The sequence below is a fragment of the Neovison vison genome, chromosome 6, assembly GCF_020171115.1.
Source record: "Neovison vison isolate M4711 chromosome 6, ASM_NN_V1, whole genome shotgun sequence".
NCBI classification, from domain to species: domain Eukaryota; kingdom Metazoa; phylum Chordata; class Mammalia; order Carnivora; family Mustelidae; genus Neogale; species Neogale vison.
In genome coordinates, this window is record NC_058096.1 from 107,560,783 (window position 1) to 107,581,651 (window position 20,869).

Consider the following 20,869-nt stretch of genomic DNA (forward strand, 5'->3'; position numbering starts at 1 on the left):
TGACTGAGCGGGGCTGGGCCCTCGCATGGGGATGTTTGGAGTCTGTGCCATGCTCCAAGCAGGGACCACAGCGTCTGGGGGCTACCTTCCCCAGGCAGGCCCCTAACAAGTGCAGGAAGGCTCTGGAAAGGACCATAGGCCCAAGGGCCTGATTTTTGTGATTCCTGGGTTGGTGGCAGGTGACCCTTCTCACCCCCATGGTGCCTCCCCTGCTAAAAGGAGCCCCCCACCCCACCAAATCTGCCACAACCGAGGGCTGCCTGGATTTTCTGGACCACCTCTGAGTCTATATCATTTTATTCTTTTCAAAATAGGTGGTTTATGAAAGGCTTGGTTAAATGTGATTCAAGCTTTCTACTTTCGTAAGACTTCAAACGCAAACATGCTTAAATCAGACGCCGAAAGCCTTTGTCTTCAGTCACACGATGGACTCACCTGCAGTCATGCAGAGGACAGACCGACTGCATGGCGATCTGAGAAGAAGACTGTAGTATTATGACAAGTGGCAGGAAAAGCCAGATGCACATTCTGGAAATGGCATAATGACAATTATTGGAAGTTTTAAAAATAAAGAAGAGGTGGGAGATCAGGAAAGGAAGTATGAGGGAATGTTACTGGGGGTTGTGTTGTGGTGGTGAAATTACAGATAATCCTTTTTCTTCTATGTGCCAAATTTTCTGCAATATGTCTGCATGACTTTTATAATAAATGGAAGGAAAAATTCCTTTGGAGTGACCCATCCCAACGCAAACCATAAGTATGATCTGCACTGTTTTTCATCCTCTCCTCAGTCCAGGCCGCCCCATCCCTACCCCTTCCTGGGAGGTGACACGAACAGAGCTGGGGACATGCAGCAGGCCACCCTGGAGAGCTGGCCAGCCCCTTCCCTGGGATGAGGACTTGGGCACCTCTCTCTGCAGCCAGTCTGGGAGTGAAAGGCTGAAGGGCTGTGTCCTCCTCTTTGAGAGCACGGTCCTTTGGCCTCCATAATCTGATTCCTGTTGTTCTGCAGGAAGAGAAGTGGGAAGTCCTCCTCCAAGAACTCCCGGGTGCCTCCCCCATGTTTGGAGACCAGTCACCCTTGACGTTTGTCCCAGTCAGACACAGGGGCAGAGCCGCCTTGAGGTCTGAGCCTGGTGCGTGCAGGGTGGGCCACTGTCCAGAGGTGCATTTCCTGAGAGCAAACAACCCTCCTTTCCTCTTAGGTTCTCCGCCCCCCACATCACAGGATGCCCACCCAGAAGCTAGCCCAGGCCACCCTGCCATGTTGGGCCAGCCCACAGAGAAGCAGGCAGTGGACAGAGTGGTTCTGAGCTTTGGGCCCAATCAGACCTCAACCAGACCGGTTTTGTCATTAACTAAATGAGCCATCTGAGGAAAATGACATCTGATCAGAGCCTCCTCTGAAAAATGGCACCCTGTCTGCTGGGACTATGATTAGGGTTCAGGTGAGAAAAAACGGACAGAAGCTTCTGTCACCCTGGCCCCTCCTGAACTGGGCTCTTGGGGTATGGAGAGGACCTTGAGGTTGGCCCCTCTTGGTGCTTTGCTCTGAGGGCCCTTCCTGTAGGGCCAGCTTTGGGGATGTCATGTGACTTCAGGTAGCCTCCTTACCACCTCCTTCTCCCTTTCTTTCTGTCTACTTGGTTCTGGAGGAGTGAGGGAATCCCTAGGGAGAGAACCTCACTCTTTTTTTAGGGGATTATAATCCCTGCCCTCTTTCTGGAATTGGATGAGGATGGAGCCAGAGCTGCCCTCACTCTGCCCCTGGCCCCTGGCCACCCCACACTGGAGGATTGGACAGCAAGAGACAGAGACTCCAGTCCGGAAACATACACGGGCTTTGGAGAGGGGGGGATCTTCTGAGGGACAGTGGCTGTTTTTATAGCACTTGCAGTTCTGTAATATTAATCATAATAATTATCATTATTGTGTAGCACTCTCTAGTTTGCAAAGTGCTTTGTCATACCTCATCCTAGTTCCTCCTCTCAACAAACAACCTTGTAGGCTGATACTGTTATCTTCATTTCACAAATGAGGCCACTGAGGCCCCAAAAGAGTAAATGATGAGAATAGGTAGGTGGTAAAGCAATGTCTCCTGACGGAAAACCCTGGAAAGTAAACATGGTAAATGGGGTGGAGGGCTGTATTCAATGACACATCTCTTGGGGCCTCTCCCTTTGTTTTGAGTCCCTGCACACGCCAACAGGAGGTCCTTTCTGTTCTCCCTTCAGTAGAAAAGTGTGAATCTGATTTACATGGAGGTGGGGAAAACAGAGGGGGAGGGGAGGTAACTTTCCCCAGGTGCTGGGTGTGAAATTAATAAGCTGAGAAGGCAGCCACCTCCCTGCCATGGGTGGTGCTTCAAGCATAGGGGGGTTTGCTGGCCCCACACCTGGGCCCTGTTAGGTGGCCCCACCAGGACAGGACCCAGGCCTTCCCACAATGCAGCCACATCCCTGCAAGAGAACAAGGTTCTCCTTTCTGGTGCACGGCTGGCCCTGGGGGTAGAGAAATCTCTGGAAAGGCTTTCCAGAGAGCAAGACCCCCCACAGTGCTCAGAAGGGTAGGAAAGGAATCCCTTCTTCCAGTTGTCTCTCGTGCCTGGGTCAAGAGCCCCTGTCTTCTACCTGCTAGGATGGGGGGCGGGGCGGGATGGGGACAGATTTGCTAAGAGCAAGTGAGAGCTGCTGGCACTTGGCCAGTCCCCATTACCCTGCCTGTGCCTGCGGAGAGAGTGGGGGCCCAGGGTTCCCCACCACCTGTGAGGCCCAAACCCCATGACAAACTCTCACTTCAAGAGGCTTGACTTCGACATTGCTGTGAAGTTTCTGGTGGGGTGGGGCGAGAGATGGTGGGGGAGGAAAGGAACACCGGGACAAAGTGTCCCGAACCAGCCATCACTCACTTCGGCCATTGCTTGTCCCTCTGCCTTTGCGCCTGTGGAGGGACTATTTCGGGCATGCGCAGTAGGAGCCCAAACATCCCCCTGCCGTGGGCCGGCTTCCCAACATGAAACCCTAGCCCAGAGGCCCCGGGCCCTTTCCCGGGACAGCAGGCAGGCAGGGCCTCACACCAGTTCCTGGAAATTTATGGCCCTGCTCCCTGCTCTGCTCTGTGCCTCTCCCAGAGATGGCTCCAATCATAAAATAAGGCATTATAATAACAGTTACCATTTATTGATCACCCACGGTAAGCCAGGCAGTGCGTGAGGCATTTCATTTCTATCCTCCCATTTGTCACCCCCTGGTCCCGTTTCTTCTGTGCCCTGCTTTGGATAGAGGTATGCTATGTAGAGAACCTGCATGTTGTTCCTCGTTCATTAAATCGGTTACTGATGGATTCATCTGTACATCTATTAGCCTCTGTCATTTTCAAGGGAAAAATAGACTTCAGTTATAGTGTTTCACCTTGCAGCAAACCTCCAGAAACCTCCGTCTGAGCCAGGCTGCGGGTGCCCACAGCGAGCAGGACCTCTGCAGACATGCCATCCACAATTCATAAGCATCTTTCCGGTCCCAGCTGTTCTTTGCATCAAGGAGGCTGTATTTTAGATGTTTCTCTGGCTTTTCTCACCCTTGCTCAACAACCGAGGACTTTCCTATCAGAATTGGGGCAAGGGGAGGGTGGACATTCTGGGTCCAGCTACAGACTGACGGGTCGTGGGGGCCTTGGCAAGCCTTCCTCTCAGCCACTGGGGTCCTGGGACGCTGCCCCTGCAGGAGCTGCCAGGAGAGTGGAGGGTTTGTGGGGAGGGCTGTTGGTGAAGGGTGGGAATGGGGAAAATTCCTCCAGCTGGTGGCAGGAGCTGGCTAGCCAGAGGCCTTTTTCACGGCCCAATGCAGTGCGGCTCTTGTGTTTATGAGCTTTGTGAGATTTAGATCGCTCTGTATTAGCCACAGGTTTTTTGGGGTCACATCAAAGGTTAGAAAGCCGTGGTAAGAGTTCTTTCCCCATGAATCACACTTCCCAAAAATGTAATTCTCTGAGAGGAGCCAGCTTGCTTTATAGAACTGACAGGAGAAAGGGGATAGCAGGGGCTCCTGGGGGAGTTTTCCTGAAGAAACCTCTGAAAAGCTGGACAAAGGAATTCTCAGAGAGGAGGGGAGTGAGAGGAAAAGAAACCCCTATAGGGACCCTGTTGATGGACTAATCTTTGGGGATTGGGGGAGGTGGCACAAAGGCTTCAGATGCTGCTGGCCTGGAAGGACTGGGCCCCTGCCTTGCTCAACTCCAGGGAGTGCCCCAGCTTGTACAGTGCACAGCCACACATGACAATCCTATCTTTTCTTGTTCTCTCCTTGATGAATTGGTTATCTTTTTAAGGCTGCCACAGAATCTTCTAGATGGTTATAGAGTGTAATTATCCATGTACTTTCCTGTACCCATTCCTAGTCACTTCGTAATCAGGCTTCTGAGGACAGGGCCCATATCCTGTAGCTTTTGCTTTCCAATCTGGCATATACTCCTTAAATACTCCAAATACATACTTACATACTTACAATACATACTTACATACTCCAAATACATAAATATTGTTAAAAGTGTTCCTCTAGCATTTGGGGAGTGGTATGGCTAACTCAGAAGAGCTTTGATTTCTTTGAAGAAAAAAATACTATTTAAATATACCCACTCCTTTAAGACCCACGTTGACCACTACCGCTTCAGGAGGCCCCCTTGAGGAATTTTTGTCCACTTAGTCCCTCCTTCGGTTCTCAAACACTTATCAGTCCTACCTCAGGCACCAAGAGGGGCTGTCCTTGAGAAACTCAGTCGTGATGGGGTGTCAGATATGCACGCTGTTCTTTACGGTGGTCAAAACTGTCAGAAGGGCCCATACAAGTCCTGTGCAAGGGTTACAAGGCATAAGGATGAGAGTGGCCCATGGCTGTCAGAAAGGCAAGCTCTACGGGGCGGATGGGGTGGGGGGCAGGGCTTGGGCAAGAGGCTGGAGAGCAGACCGGGAGGGAAAATGGTCTTCGCTCTGCTCCTTTCTAAGGCTTTGGCTCTCTCCAGCAAAGAAAGGTTAAGGGTCTATTCCAGAGTCACATAGCTGGTAAGTGGGTCTCACATCCGATTCTTTGGTTCCATATTCTGTGACATACCACCATCAGGCTTTCTGCTTTGGAGCCTAGGCCTTAATAAGGTATCCATCCAAAAGCCCTCCTAGTTTCCCAGAGCATTCGATGTAGGAGGAGGCCTCACTGATGGGTGCGGGGCTTATTCCTGCATCATCCTGGGGACCTAGGCGGGTCTCCTTTTATCTGCAGTTGCCCTGTTAACAATCCCGCTTGCTCCCAGCTCCTTACCTGTCTCGCTCAACAGTTTGATGCTCTGCTGACCTACTTAGCAGCTCTCATGCTCCCTGCTTTGTTCCCCAGGACCTGCCTGGCTATCTCTCTCATGGTGGACTATTTCGGTTTTGAACCCTGGGGCACCTGGCCTCCAGCTTGGTATGGGGCACAGGGGGCTTCCGTTCCTCCGGACCTGGGCACCTCAATCCACCAAGCCTCCTGCAGCGGTCGACCCCAAACGACATCCCAGCACCCCTGCTGCCAAATAGCCCCAGCCTTTCCCTCTGCCGAGACTCCATCTCCTCCCTTGCCAACAGGGACGCCACCTGTCCCTGCCCACTGCATTGCAACGGGAGAGAGGGCTTGTGTTCCATAGCCAAACAGACCTGCTTCAAACCCTGCATCTGCAGTCTTTAGAAGTTCCTTAACTTGCCTGAGTCTTGTTTTCCCATCTGTAAAATGGGAACAATACTTCACAGAAGTGTATGGACACTATGTGGAAATGCTCAGTTCTGTACCTGGTACATGGCTTAGGAGGGAGAGCTGATTGCAGCTACAGCTTATAAAAGCGCTTCAACAGCTTTTTGCCTCAGCTTTGTCTCTCCTAAGCAGAGAAGTTAGGTGTCTACTCCAAGGTCTCCTGGCTGGTCAGCAGGTCTCAAACCTGATTCTTCACCTCCAGGTATTATGATATACCACCATCTCCCTTTCTGTGCTGGGGCCAAGCCTTGATAACCCGTCCATGCGTTGGTCCTGGGTGACCCTGAGGTGTGCAGAGAAAGCTTGAGTTTGCCCATCTTACAGGGTGGCAGTTTGGGCTCCATGCAGATAAGTGAGTTGCCCACATTTGCACTGTTCATCTGGAGGGAACTGGGTGGGAGCCTGTTTTGATTCTGCATTCTGGGACCTCAAACTAAGTCTTCCCACCTCTTGTCCTCCACTGTCTTGGTATCCAAGCCCTCTTCTGAGAAAGTCCTCTCTCCCCAGTGCAGAATACCAGTGAGGCTGGTCTGGCTCTCTCCGTGGCCCCAAGCAGAGAACGGAGGGAAAGGACCTTCTAGACAGGTCTCCAGCGCTGGAGCTCTGGGAGCTGAAGAACACTGCGCGTGGAGCCCTGGGAGGGAGGACGCTGCTGGTTGAGATGCGCTCTTCACGCCCATGAATCAGCCCAGACTCTGCTCTCCGGGCACCCCGGCCCCTGGCCAGAGCAGCTCTGTGGCCGGTTGGCTGCTGCCGCCCAGCCCCCAGCCCCCAGCCCCCAGGCCCTGCAACAGCCAAGGTTGGCAGCCTCGTGGCCACGCTGCTCGCTGCTCGACTCTGCGCCTCTCCTTCTCGGTTTATTCCTTCCAGATACACAGTTGCTGCTTTTTATTTGGATCACTTTTCTGCGTTATGGTATTTCAGTTGTTTTTCCAATCCCTCCCCCCTCCCCGGGGCCGTGGCAGGATTCCTAAGAAGACTAGTTTTTGGAGAGAGCTGCGAGCACATCTGCTCTCTAGCTGCAGCATTCCAGGAGGGCCCCGTCAGGGGCGCTGGTCTTGGGGAGCCAGGACACGCCAGGCCCACGGAGGCTGGCGCGCAGGGTCCGGCCCCCCACCCCCAAACCCGGTAGTCGAGGCCGGTAGCGGGCACGAGCACTGCGGCAGGCAGGGCTGAGCCTCCGGGCCCGTGGGCGCTGCCAGAGCTCTGGAGCCGCGGCTCGCCAACACCCGGGCCCCGCCGGCTGTGGCTGCTGGCGCCCTCGGCTCAGGTCTGTGTATGCCAGACTTAGGGTGGGAAAGAAAGCAGGGGCCTTCGAAAATGCCCTGGCCTCCGTCTCCTCTTGTCAGCAGCTCTGAAGGGGCGAGGGTCCTTGTCCGTGTGGTGTGGTCGGTGTGGGAGTCGGCAGGGAGGGTAGGAGCACCCTGCCATGTGGTAGGAAGGGCGGTCGTGGCTCCTCTGCAGGGTTGGAAGTTACGGGGCCTGGATTTGTTCCTGTCCTTCCCACCTAGAGCTGTGGGCGCTGGGGCAAGTTAGTGTGAAAGCGGAAGTAGAAAATGTCTCCCTCCCAGCAGCCTCGGGAGGGTTCACGGAACTGAGACAAGAAAATGCCTCCTGGCACCTAGTAAGTGCTCAATAAATGTTTTAGTTATTATTATATATGCAGGGGGGTAGGTATGGAATTTGGTAGATCTGGTATTGCTTCTTGGATTCTGGAGTGTGAGAATTGCCCAGGGAGCTTGTTAAAAGTGTTGGATTCTGGGCCTCAACCACAGAGATTCTGATTCAGCAGGGCTTGGGCAGGCTCAGAATTTACTTTTTTTTTTTTTTTTTTTGAAAGATTTATGTATTTATTTGGGAGCCAGAGAATGAGCAGGGGGAGGGGGAGAGGGAGAGAGAAAAATATCAAGCAGACTCCCCACTGAGCCGACATGGGACTTGATCTTAAGACCCTGAGATCATGCATGACCCAAGCCAAAATCAAGAGTCCAGTGCTCAACCGACTGAACACCCCTCTTCCAGGCACCCCCAGAATTTACATTTTAATCCAGAGGGCCTGGTGATGTTGGGGTCTGCTCTGGAGTCGTTGGCCGTATCTAGTCCTTGGTATCGTGGGCTCTGGTGCAGCCATCAGCACAGCTCTGTCAGTACGCCTGGAGGCTGGATGAAGGGGTGGAGTGGGAAGAGGCCAAGAGGTAGATAGGAGCTGCCCCACGCAGAGCCTAGGCTCTACGGAATGAAGGTGGTTGGGGTTTTAAGCAAGGGACTGACCGATTGCAGCTGAGTAAGTTGGGTCAGATCAGCCTGGTTTACGAGCCCAGGGCACAGCAGACAGACAGGAACATGTAAAATTGCAGTTTGCTCCAGGCCAGCATGGCAGAAGGGTCTATGCCCTGAAAGCAGAAGCTGCGGTATCTGGAGGGACAGAGAATCCCCCACGTTGAGCAGCTGCGCCAACTCCCTCCTCCCTCAGGCCCAGCATCGAGCTGTTGGCAGAGCCTCCAAGCCGGGCTGGGGCTCCAGGAGCCAAGCACCCTGTGGACGAGCCAGGCCCAGGCCAGACTGGAGGGCATGGCTTAGGAGAAGACTCGGGCTCGGTCAACTCATCCGCTCAGGAGCCTGCAGTTTCTTGATTTATTTCTCTCTGCTTTCTCTCTTAGCAAAACTCTTGCAGAAGAATTCTTTGTTTTGACTGAGCTGGGGGAAGAAGGAGGCAGGCTGTGTTGAAGCCAGTTGTCTGCTCTGGGTTGGGGGGGTGTTGGGGGGAGGCTGGGGAAACCGGTTGCAGGCCCATGAGCCTGAGGTCACCCCTCCAGGAGCAGGCCCCCCTGGGCAGCTCTGAGAGCTGGGGTCCCCTCCCCTGGGATCTCCTTCCAGGTGGTGAATTTGATGTGTCTGTAAGTGCATGTGAAGCTGAGGGGATGAGTGTGTGTGTTATATGTGCACGTGTGTGTGTGTAGACGTGCATAGTTTAGTGTTACATACGTTTGTGCTCATTCAATTCATTTACCAGCAGCCATGAAGTATTTACCAAGTGTGTCCTCTGTGCCAAATCCCTTTCCAGATGGCTGGGATACATCAGTGAGCAGAATAAAGATCCTTGCCCACAAGGAGCGTACACTCTACAAGGGTTTTGTATGTCTAGAGGGCACGGACGGGTTTGTGTGTGTGTGAGTCTGTTGTGCCTTTGTATGTGAGAATGAAGAAGAATGCATGAGTACACAGGCAGATCTAGGTCAGGAACCCTATGCCATTTTCCAAGCATGTGATCCTGGGCCGAATGCTTAATTTTTCTGAGCCTTAGTTTTCTATGAAATGGGAAAATAATGTCTTTGTCTCACAATTGGTTTGAAACTGAAAGTGAAAATACCTAGAGAGCTCTAGGGAAAGTGCCTGGCCTATGATGGTTGTCAAGTGATATTTTTCCTTCACTTTTTCCACGGAATCGGAGGAGATGCATCTACGTGTGTCTGCCAAGTTCATGTTCGCATCTGGATGAGGTCCGGACATGTGGGTTCTCCCCGAGTGAGAACCTCTGTCCCTTGGAGTGTATCTTGTGCTGCAAAGATGTCTTGGGTCTGATTAAAGATGCTGGTGTTTCCTTTCTAAGCAAGAAAGTCTGCTGGAGAGTAGGGAAAGAAAGGCTACTATGTCTGGAAATCCCATGCATTGGCCCAGTTAAGCCTTGATTTGGGTCTGTCATGAGTCCTTCCAGCTGCAGTGTGACTCTGTTGTTTGAAGTTCTGTTTTGTTTTTAAGATTTTATTTATTTATTTGAGAGAGAGACAGTGAGAAAGAGCATGAGAGAGGAGAAGGTCAGAGGGAGAAGCAGACTGCCCATGGAGCAGGGAGCCTGATGTGGACTCGATCCCAGGACTCTGGGATCATGACCTGAGCTGAAGGCAGTCGCCTAACTGAGCCACCCAAGTGCCCTGAAGTTCTGTTTTTAGTGCACACAAAGACCCTTGGCCAACACTTCCTTGACACCCAACTGCAACTAACTGCAGCTTCTCTTTCTCCAGTTTCGTGACTCCCTGGCCATACTGAGACCTTCTTCTTAGCCCCCAGATCATTCACAGAAGTAAATCTAAAGACGGATCCAGACCCGGGCCTCAAAAATCAACTGTAGGGGCAGGACTGTATTTCTGTGTAATCTGTTGGAATTTTGAAGATCCTTGCTTTCTCCCATATGGCCAGGAGAAAGGTGTGTCAAGTTCCTGTTCTCTCCTCTGGACACTTTCCCATGCAGAAAAGCCATGGTTTGGGCCATGTACTCTAAGAGGCCGACTCAGACCATCTACCTGCAGCCTCAGTGTCTCTCCTCTGTTCCATCTCTAAGTGTCCATTGGGTATCCCGCTGAGCAGTGGAGACTCAATGTACCTAAAGCTATATCCATCTCTTGATCCCAAGCCAGCTCCCTCTGGGCATTCAGCTGTTCTGATGAACAATCTAGTTTCTTCCAGTCACTCCCGCTTGACATTGCTGAGTCATGCTTCATATGTCTTTCTGTTTCATTTCCTACAGCTAATCAGTTGTCAAATCATTTCAAGTTAGTCCCCCAACCAGCCCTTTCCCACCCCCATTCCCGCTGGTCAGACTGTCATCAGCTCCTAATTGGACTATTGCCAGGGTCTCCCCGTTGGCTTCCCTGCCTCCAGCTTCCCTCTCCTGTCCAGCCAGTCCGCCTTCCTGGAGGACCACCATGTGCTCAGTGCCCACCTCAGCTACCATCCTCAGCTGCTTTCTTCAGCCACAGTGCCCTCTCCTCTCCTCCACAGACTCTGCTCCAACCTTCTGGTCCTTTCTTGCTTCCCAGGACAACTGTGCACTTTCCTGCTATCCTACTTTTGCTGGAACTGTTTCCCTTGCCTAGAATCCTTTTCCCCATTCCAACATCTTACCTAAACCCTAGTCATCTCTAACACTATATAACATTCCTGGTTTTGGAAACATTATAAGCAAGCCCACCTGGGTGGCTCAGTGGGTTAAGCATCTGTCTTTGGCTCAGGCCATGGTCCCAGGGTCCTGGGATCAAGCCGAGGGTCAGGCTCCCCTCTCAGCGGGGAGACTGCTTTTTCTCTCTCCCTCTTCCTCTACTCCTCACCACCAGCTCATGCCCTCTCTCTTTCATGTTCTTGCGTGCTCTCTCTCTCAAATAAATAAATAAAATCTTAAAAAAAGAAAAAAGAAAAAGAAAAGAAAACAGACAACATGCTGAGCAGGTGGGAGAAGAGGGGAGGAGGGAGCTATAGTTGCCAGCAGTTTGCTAGAAGTAGAGCATTTAGTTCACACTCGGGGTAGCCTTTTCTTTGGGGAAAAGCAATGTAAGCCTGAAAACGTGTAGTCACTGTCCGCCGGAACGCAGATGTTCACAGTTCTGGTCCAGCAGTGTAAACAGCCATGCTTTGGGAAAGAGGGACGGCCTTTGTATTCCTTTTTCTCCTAAGGTTTGAGGAGAGGAATTGCAGAGGAAGGGGGAGCCTGGGCTGGTCCCTGTGCAGGTGACTCGACTCTTTTCAGCTAAAGTTTGGAGAGTCACTTGCAGGAGATCGCAAGCATAGATGAGCAGGCTTCCTGAGGAGGTTGGAGAGGGCCTGGCACTGCTGCTTTGGGACCCAGGGGACACACCTTGGCACAGAGTGAGGGAGCAAGACACTCTGTCCACCCCTACAAAGACCCAGCAGCTCTTCTAGAATCCTGGGAGCATGACAGGAGGCAAAGCCATAGGTGTGGTCGGGGAGACCCCACAAGGAGCCTCTCCAACAGAGGCTCCTTTTCCTGGGCCTCCATGAACCCTACATAGTGAACTGCTGTGGATGGACAGGTTTGTGACATCATCAGAGATGCCCCATTGGGAGCTCCCAGAAATATTCGAGGGCAATAATGCAAGGAGTAGGGCTCACCGTCATTGTAACTCATTGTTAAAGTAGCAAAAAAGTGTTTATACCCTCAGCGGGTGAAGAAATATACTAGCGATAGATGTAAAAACCACGTGGCGCCATTAACTACGATCGCCTCTGGGTGCCAGTGTCCCCGAGAGTTCATATTCTTCTTTCTATTTTTATGCGACTTTCCAAATTTTCCACTACAAGCATTTGTAGTTAATGGGGAAAAAAGCCATGAAGAAAGAATATTTTCTCTTTCCTTCCCCTTCTGGGTCCAAAGGAAGCCTCAGCCAGGCCTCAGGCCTAAAGCCACTATGGTTTCTGCCCCTGCGGGACTCCCACAGCCATTCTTGGGGGCAGACCTGCCTCCATTCCTTGTTTTGGGCACTTGAGCCTGCTCCTTCAGGGTCAGGAACGCAAGGCCTCCTACTTAACCCTTCCCGCTCAGCCCCCTCTGCTTTCTGGAGCTACTTCTCAGAACCTGCTTGGGCCTCACACTTGCTGTGCCCTCTGCTGGGCCTCCCCTTCCACAGTCCCCCCAGACAGCTTGTGGACTCCCCTGCTTCTCACTTTCAGCTTCTACTTAGACATCACTTCTGAGTGAGGCTTTCCCTAGCCAGGCAGTTCTATTATTTTATTTATTTATTTTTAAAAGATTTTAGTTATTTATTTGAGGGAGAGAGCTTGGGAGACAGCACAAGCAGGGGGAGCAGCAGACAGAGGGAGGGAGAGATGCAGGCTTCCCGCTGAGCAGGGAGGCGAGGCTTGGTGGGCGGGGCTCCATCCCAGACCCCTGAGATCATGACCTGAGCCAAAGGCAGACGCTTAACCACCGAGCCACCCAGGCGCCCCAAGCCCCAACCAGGCAATTTTACATTGCACACTCTTCCGTCGCCCTTTCCCTCGGCCGACTTCATTTCTTCCTACGACACAGATTTCCATCTGCCATGCTGTGTGTTCTACTTCTATCCTTTATTACCTGTCTCCTCACACTAGTGTGTAAGCTCTGGGAGCATAAGGATTGTTGTCCCTTTTGTTCTCTGCTGTAATCTCACTACCTAGCGTGTATACCTCATATGTATAGAAGTTGGTCAAACAATATTTGTTGAACGAGTGAATACATTTTATGAGAACGATAGTTACCATGTACCAGATACTGTGTATGGCGCTGGTGATCCTCACATTCAGTTCTCACGGATTTTGAAATAAGTAGCATTCCCTCTGTTTTAAAGACGAGGAAACCAAAGCTCAGAGAGGTGAGGTAGCTCGGCGGAGCCACATGCTATCACGTGGCAGAGAGTGGGACTGGAGTGCAGGTCCTGTCTGCTCCAGGGGCTGGGAGCTTTCCATTTCAGCTCTCCTCTGTCCCCCTGGTTCAGGTACTGTGGCTATTCCTCATCATGCTAGACACCCAGTAGGACTCCTGAATATTCCCAGGCCGAGGCTGCTGCTTCCCTTATACTAATTCCCCCACTGCTGGGACCACAGGGCTGCTGCTTTGAAGTGTCATTCCCCCAAAATGGGCTCCTTTCCCTTCTTGTGACAAAAGGCCCATAACCCTACAACTGGAAATGCCAACTTGCCCCTCTCCGTCATTCCTGCTTCTACTCTCTAGCCTGTGTGTGCTCTAGGTTATGGTATAACTGGGCAGGATGAGAGCTTTTCTTTCCTTCTCACTCGGCCCCATTTTCCTAAAAGGAGGTTGATCACTCCCCTAAGAGGCTTCTGAAGATCAGAAGGGTGGACTGCCCACAGGAACCCAGAATATTTAAGTTCCAGGTCTGGAACTGTTGCTCACTAGTAATATCATGAGCTTGGGCAAGTCATTTAACTTGTGCACTGAGAGAATGGAAGGAATTCTTCTTCCCTGCTGGTTTCCCTTTTGCACAGCAATTTTGGCCAATGTAGGACCAGCCTCATGAGGCCGGGGTACAGATGCAGGAGATTGTCATTCTTAGCACCATGCCTAACAGCGGAGGTAGCAAATGCTGGCTGGTATTATTAGCTGCCATGACCGGCTTGGGAACGGGGCTGGGTCTGCAGTTCACTCCGTTGGTGATGAGGGGTGTGGGTGGTAGCCGACCACCACTTCCACCACCCATTAAACTTTGTCCTAGAGGTTCAGTCTGAGTTTGGAATTCCTTGTTCAAAGTCACAGAGTCATGACTTTTAAAAGGCCTTGATTAGGACATCTTTCAAAACACCTAATCTCCTTGGGCAGTACACTGTGTTTCTGCTGGGAGGTGGTTGTTACCCATGTCTCCTGCACGATTTGCGGAACAATCTGTACAAGCATCAGTTGCCACCATGACCAAGGCCAGGAGCATAATTATCTCAAGTGGGAACTGTGATGGAGTCTGTGAATCGAGGCCTGATTTACAGGGGCTGTAAATGAGCTGCCTGCCACTTCTAGGCCAATATGAGCCTGCTCCATGCTGGGGCTGTCATCAACCCGAGCCTGTTTCCAAACACTCTCCGAGTTCCGGTGGGTCCGAAGTCCCCACTCTGGTGTACGTCAGGATGTCTGCAGAGGCTGGGGCTGAACTAAGAATTTCCCATTGGCCAAAGCAGGACTCACCATTTCCGAGGCAATTTCCTTTCCTGGCGTTGCTTCCTGGTTGTCGTAGAATAAGTACGGTTGGAAGCCTTCCATCCGCCACCGCTCCCCCAACAGCAGGGCTGGGCCCTCCTCACTTGGTGTTTCACCCAACACATGCTAGTTCTGTGCCTAAAGGAGGATGAGCGAGGGGATCCAGGCCAGTTTTCTCCCTCATGTGAATGACCATAAGTAACAGGAGGCCCCGTTATCTCTTGCGCTCACCATGGCCAATGTCTGCTCTACCCGTGGGCCCAGAGGCCAAACTTCTAGTACTTCTGAGAAGCTGATGATGACATTTGTGACATGGGAGGTCTTTCGTGCTAAGGCAAGGGTATGAGTCCTGGCAGCCCTTTGCACCATGTGCAAAAACACTGGGAGTCCTATTTGAAGGCCTGCAGATGTTATTGGATTGTTCCATGGCGTGGACGTCTTAATTTGAGGCTCAGCGGAGAGAGCAGACTAAAGTGGACTGAGGCAACATGGCCTCTAAAGGGCAAAACATGCGGGGTTTGAGCAAAGCGACACACTCCACACGTAATCAGCTCTCTGAGCACACGGCGGGGAGAGGAAAGCAGAGCTGGAATCAGTGTTCGCAGATAATTCCTCAACTTTATTTTAGCTTCCTTTTTGCCCTCCTGCAGGCCAGTGTCTTGTCATAATTAGCCTGACTACACTGTACTTGTTTGTGTCTCCAGAGAGACGGCAGTGTTTAAAGAAAGCACATGAGTCCAGAGACAGATGACCCAAGTCTGGAAGGGCTCCCACAAAGAAGGAAATGTATAATAGTGAAAAAGTCAGGCTTCTGACTCAGACTTCAGTTCCAATCCTTATGATATAGTGTCAGAACTTTCCAGCTTTCCTGACTCTTTGCTTAGTACAAAATGGAACAGAGATCTACCCTGTAAAATTGTTATAAAAATCATCAAATATATGTAAAGCATAAAAAAGCTGGTTTCTCTTAGGTAGTAGATAAATGGCAAGAATTACCATCTTTAACATCTATAAAATGGAGTTGTTTAGTAATACCTACTTTGCAATGTAGTTGTAAAAAGTGGGGGGTTTGGAGGGATGCCTTTGGCTTACAGTAGATATTTAATAAATGGCACTGTTATTAGTCCTGTCTTTGCTAAGTGTTAACACATCCAAATTTCATCAGTCACATCTACAGGTACAGGTAAAATGGGAGAGTATTTCTATGCTATTTTGCTGCCCTAAGGATCGCAGTGGCAACTAGAGATAATTCTATAGGCCCTTGCTTGTGTTTTGGAATTGTGTAAAATCACACACAACATGTTGGAAGCCAGGAATGCTCAAGTGAAACATACTATACTTGGGGGCAGGGACTCGGGTTCTAGTCTTGGTGCTGCCTTTGGCTAACCTAGTGACTGCAGGCAAACCACCCAAGTAATCTGATCCTTGGGTGCACACATAGAGGGTGAGAAAATACAGATGTGAGAAATTATCACTGTTACTGTTCCTCACAGGTAAAGCCAGTCTTCCCATGTTAAACTCTGGAACCCAGCAAAGTCCTTGACATATAGTGGACACTCAGTATTTCTGTTTGTTTAATGAATTATAAACTGCCCAGAAGTCCTTTTTTTTTTTTTTTTTTTTTTTTTAAATTTGACAGAGAGAGATCACAAGCAGGCGGAGAGGCAGTGGGGGATGGGGGAGGCAGGCTCCCCACCAAGCAGAGCTCCATCCATGCGGGGCTCCATCCAAGGACCTTGAGATCACGACCCGAGTCCCAAGCCTCAGCCACCCAGGCGCCCTCAGAAGTCCTCTTTTAATTCATTAGTAATCTTTCCTGCCCATAAGCTTACAGCTTCAGTCTCAGTCTGGTTTGCTGGATCCCTGGGCCTGTGTCCCCAAGTATTTATCTGTATTCCATACCTACCTTAACATATTCAGAAATGTTATTTGAATACAGCTGAAAGCAGGAAAAAACTGGCAGTGAAGTGTAGAAAAGCGGCTCATCTGTATATAGCAGCTGCAGGGGACAGGAGTAGTTTTACAGTCCCCTCTGGCTTGGTTACCACTTTCCCTATTATTCTATGTATTTTTCCATAGGCTGTATCCCCAGAGTGAAAGCGGCAAGCATTGTGGATGACCCTTCATGGCTAGTTAAGAATGTGAACAATGCCTTACAAGTCTCCTCCAAACGGGAGGTGGCAGGTGGAAAGCAGCAGGTAGAAACAGGGATGAGGGCCCTAGGCTAGGGAAGAAATCTTGAAATGGAATCTCTCGATAGTAGGGGACATCACATGTACCCTCCACCCTCAGACACACCGTTCGTGAGTTACAGTATTTGGTTTCTGACAGCTTTGGTAGAAAGAGGTTGAGAGAAGGGAGATGGAAGGAACCACAATGCTAATAGTCACCATCACTGTGCATTGCAATGAGTTGTTCTGAAACAAGAGCCCTGGCAAAGGGAGGGTGTTTTCCAGCTCTGCCATGAATCGAATCTTCTTCCTATGTTACACAGGGGCAACTGTGCCCATTATTCCCAATACCATCTCCCACCCCCAACTTCTGCTTTTCCTTTCCCTCCCCTCCACATGCCCCATCCTTCCCCTGCAACCCGCAAAGTCTGACTAAAGGTTATTTCAGGCAAGCCTCACCCAATCACCCCAGCTGGGTTAGGGGTCCCTCTGCAGCCTTCAACTCACAGCTCTCTAATTTCTGGTTTACCTTCTTAATCTCTAGTTCACAAATATAGGACCCTTATCTTGCTCAGCATTCTGTCCCCAGGTGCCCCAAACACCACACAATAGAAGACGCTCAGCAAATGTTTAATTTATTAAGTGTACTGGGGTAGAGTTCTAATTTATTGTATTTTCATTTTTCTCTAGATACTATAATAGCTCACAAATAGAGATACAGGTCAGTCTTTTTTCTTTATACAATATAGACAAAAAGCACTGGGAAGCTAGACACCGATCAGCTATTTTTTTCATGGTACCAGATGATCACATTGCTGAGGTCCTTGAAACCATTAACATACAGCAGTACCATGCTGCGTCATTTGTTCAAGATCACAGAACAAAATGTAAAGTTTTCGATCCACTTTACAAAACCAGCCAAACTCTACAATAAAATGCTACAGGAAAAAGTAGACCAGTCTCATTTATAAACATCAATTTAACAGTATGTAAAATGTTAACAAAACATAGCAAGATACAAAACCTTTAGTTACACAAATACAACTTCTAATTAGCGACCTACCCCCAGTGATACTACTTATGACTCAGACAGTAGCTTTTTCATAACCAGGAGGACCTGGCTGCCCACTGTTCCACAAGTCCTCACCAGGGGTATATACCAGCCCTATCAGTGGCCCTGGCCCTGGCCCTGGCCCTAGCTCTCATACTGGCCTCCGCTCTGGCCTTGGCTCTGGCCCTGTCCGCCTCGTCTGCCAGGGCCTCACGGTACTGCACTGGCCAGTGCTGGGGTTCTTTCTTATGGAGCTTGGCCACGAACCCCAGAACTTTCATCTTGCTGATTTCCAGGTTGCTCCGGGGACCCCAAGAGAATTCGCATTCCGGCGGATTGGTGTGAGGCACCTGCCTGTAATTGAGGTATAGCTGCTGCACAAAATCTTCCATAATAAGTCTCTTTGGGTATCCAAAGAGGAAATGGTATTTTGAGGGACGCACTCCCAAACGACGTAGCATTTCCCAGACCTGTGTCTCCCTGGCACTATTACCTTTCATGTAGATAAGGCCCAAGATCATTATTAACAGACCCAATCTGGGGCCATCTCCTCCCAGATCCTCCTCCTCCACCTCCTCCTCCTCCTCCAGAGGTTTGAGTTTGTTGACCAGGATGTAAGTGTGGTGCTTGCGGCCAAACTGTTTCAGCTCGAAACCAAAGACATACCGCAGATGCTCTGCGGCCCTTGCGATGATCTCAGGAAACAGATCCTTCAAGTCTCCGATTACATATTTCACCATCTCGGAGCGAGTGATGGGACTCTTCTTCTTGTCCTTCACCAGCAGGAACTGCACCAGCTCGGCCACCGTCCGATCCAGACGGCGGTAGGCCCTGCGCCGGGCCAAGGCTTTGGCTGCCAAGGTCCTCGCGCCTTTTGGGGTGAGGGCGGACGCCGTAGCCCCCTCCTCCCTCCGGGCGCCAAGATCCTCATTGGGGCTCTCCTGCAGGAAGGGGCTCGGGACCTCTTTCTGAGAGGCGGTCAGGGCCTGGGTCTCACCGTCACGGCTGCCATCCTTCTCCCCCTCGGCCTGAGGGATGGGGAGAGCCCCGCTCTCGGGTTTCTGCAACATGTTTCAGGCAGGCAGGTGCAGAGCACGTACAAGGGCCAAGGGGCGTGCAAGCCGCTGCGCAAACCCCGGCGGAGGGGCGGGACAGAGCCTGGGGCAGCGGGAGGAGGACTAGGAGAGAGGTCTGAAAGGGCTTTCGGGATGCTGGACTGCACTGCGGAGGGCTCGAGACCGTTGCCGCAACGCCGCCGGCGCTGAAGACCTGCGCGCCGCCCCGGCGCAGCCTCAGTGTGCGCCCGCGCGCCGGTTCGCCGGACCACTTCCGGCCAGCTCAGCCAAGATGGTGGCCCGGGACCGAGCAAAGCCCCGCCCCTTCCGGCTCCCTCTGGGTTTGGGTTTACGTGCAGGGGAGGTGGGAGGTGTGCTCCCAGCGTTGCGTTTCAGGCTCCAGAGCTGAAGGGGGCCAGCCCTGGATTTCTCATCCAAGGCTTGCAGGATGGGAAATGTTTCCGTGGACAAGGTTGAAATAGGGAAGGCGTTCTAGCCACGTCTTTTCAGCAAGTGCTTATTTTAAGTGTGTATCTAGGATTGATTTTGAGTGATTTTACTGGAAACTACTGGGAGTTTAAGCCAGGGAGTGCCTGGACCAGATCTCTATCTTCACAATCTTTCTCGTGGCAGCGTGGAGGATGGATTGGAAGTAGGGACGACCAAAAGCTGGGAATCCAGTTTGGAGCCTTATTGTAGTGCAGAATAGGAACTGAGACTTGGCTTCTCTTGTGCATTGCTGTATCCCCAGCTCTTAGAACGGTGCCTGGCACCTACAGGCTCCCCATAAGTATTATAAAATTGAGGATGAGGGAGTGAGGATAGCAGATTCTATAGGGGTGAAAGGAAAATCTGGCTGACAGAAATATTGACTGATGGAAGGATAGAGGAGACTCTTTGACCTAATCAAAACTAACTACTCCCATCACTTTTTCTCTTTTTGCATATCCCCAGTTCTTCCCTCTGTCTCCTCACTTTCCCTTCCACTCTTCTCTCTCCCTCCTTCCCTTCCTTTCTTTCTCTGTCTCTTTTATTTGGGGCTCAGCTTAAATGTCACCAATCCAAAGCCTGCCTTAATCTCCCCGCATGGAAGTTACTTACTACTATCTCTGAATTACCATAGCAATTTACATTTATTTAACATCCACTTATATAGACCTTATTATGTACTAGGCTCTGTTCTAACCACTTTTCAGATATTAATTTGTTTAATTTTCATAGAGGTATTGTTATCATCCCCATTTTATAGATCTGTCTTTCCCATGGCATTTGCTATTTGCTAGCTATGTAATCGTGGGCAAGTTACCTAAACTCCCTGCCTCTCAGTTACCTTATCAGTAAAATGGGTATAATAGTAACATTATGGGAATTATGTGAAGTAATGCATATAAAGTATTTAATACCGTGCTCAGCACATATGGAGTGTTCAATAAATGTTAGCTATTATTTATTGCATATTTTTAATGTGCTGATACTGTGCTAAGTATTTACATGTATTAACTTATCTAGTCATAACAGCCCTGCTAGATAAGTGGTATTATTATCCCCATTTTATAAGTGAAGTAATACAGAAAGACGTTAAGTAACTTCCTCAACATCACATGACTGAGATTTGAACCATATAGGATGACTCAAAAGACCATGCTCTTAACCACTATATTAATAGTTTTAAATTATTATTATTGACCATACTCTGCTTCGTATTATAATTATTTTTGTGCTTATCTCATTACCTTCCAAAACTAAACATCCTAAAAGCTAAGGCTATGTCTTTAACTCTTGAAGAACGCCTCAGATTCAGCACTCAGTATATAATTGTCACTGAATAAATGACGAAAGGCTTTTTTCCCCCCACAGGAAATAACATTTATTTTAAGTAAATATCTGACAGTCATATTTTTCTAGATGTAATCATGAGCTCTTCACTTTAAAAACTTCTGAAAATGTATACCCACTTATAGTATCTGGCTTAAAAAAAACTCAAAGTGTGTGAATGAAGAAGGATGTTTATTACAGTCCAGCTTGAGACTGTTACTAGTTTTCATTGTGCCAAACATTTTGCGTACAATATAATTTCATCCTCACAAATCCCTATTAAGAAGGTATTATTACCCTTATTTTACAAATGGGAAAAGAGTCACAGAAATCACCTGTCTCAAACCAATCAGCTGTTAAGAGTTGGACCAGAGATGAGAACTTAGATGTCTCTATTCCAAAGACCGTACTCATGACTGTCTTCACGTACTCGTGCTGGACTGCCTGGTTACCTGTTTCTCCTGAAGGTAGAGAGAACCACTCCTACCTAGAAGGACAGTGCTAGAGATAAAAAGAGCTCATTTACA

At 50.0% G+C, this 20,869-nt stretch overlaps 1 protein-coding gene across 1 annotated transcript; it reads right to left on the reverse strand.

Moving 5' to 3' along the window:
• Window positions 1-17,035: 17,035 nt before the first annotated feature.
• MAGEF1 (MAGE family member F1) lies at window positions 17,036-18,767 on the reverse strand. The gene has a single exon (XM_044251920.1). It carries the CDS (start codon window positions 18,540-18,542, stop codon window positions 17,565-17,567), a length of 978 nt encoding a protein of 325 aa, XP_044107855.1. The 5' UTR covers window positions 18,543-18,767; the 3' UTR covers window positions 17,036-17,564.
• Between the last annotated feature and the right edge of the window lie 2,102 nt (window positions 18,768-20,869).

Excerpts from the sequence above, each read along its gene's own strand:
- MAGEF1 (XM_044251920.1), bottom strand. The coding sequence starts at position 18,542 with ATGTTGCAGAAACCCGAGAGCGGGGCTCTCCCCATCCCTCAGGCCGAG.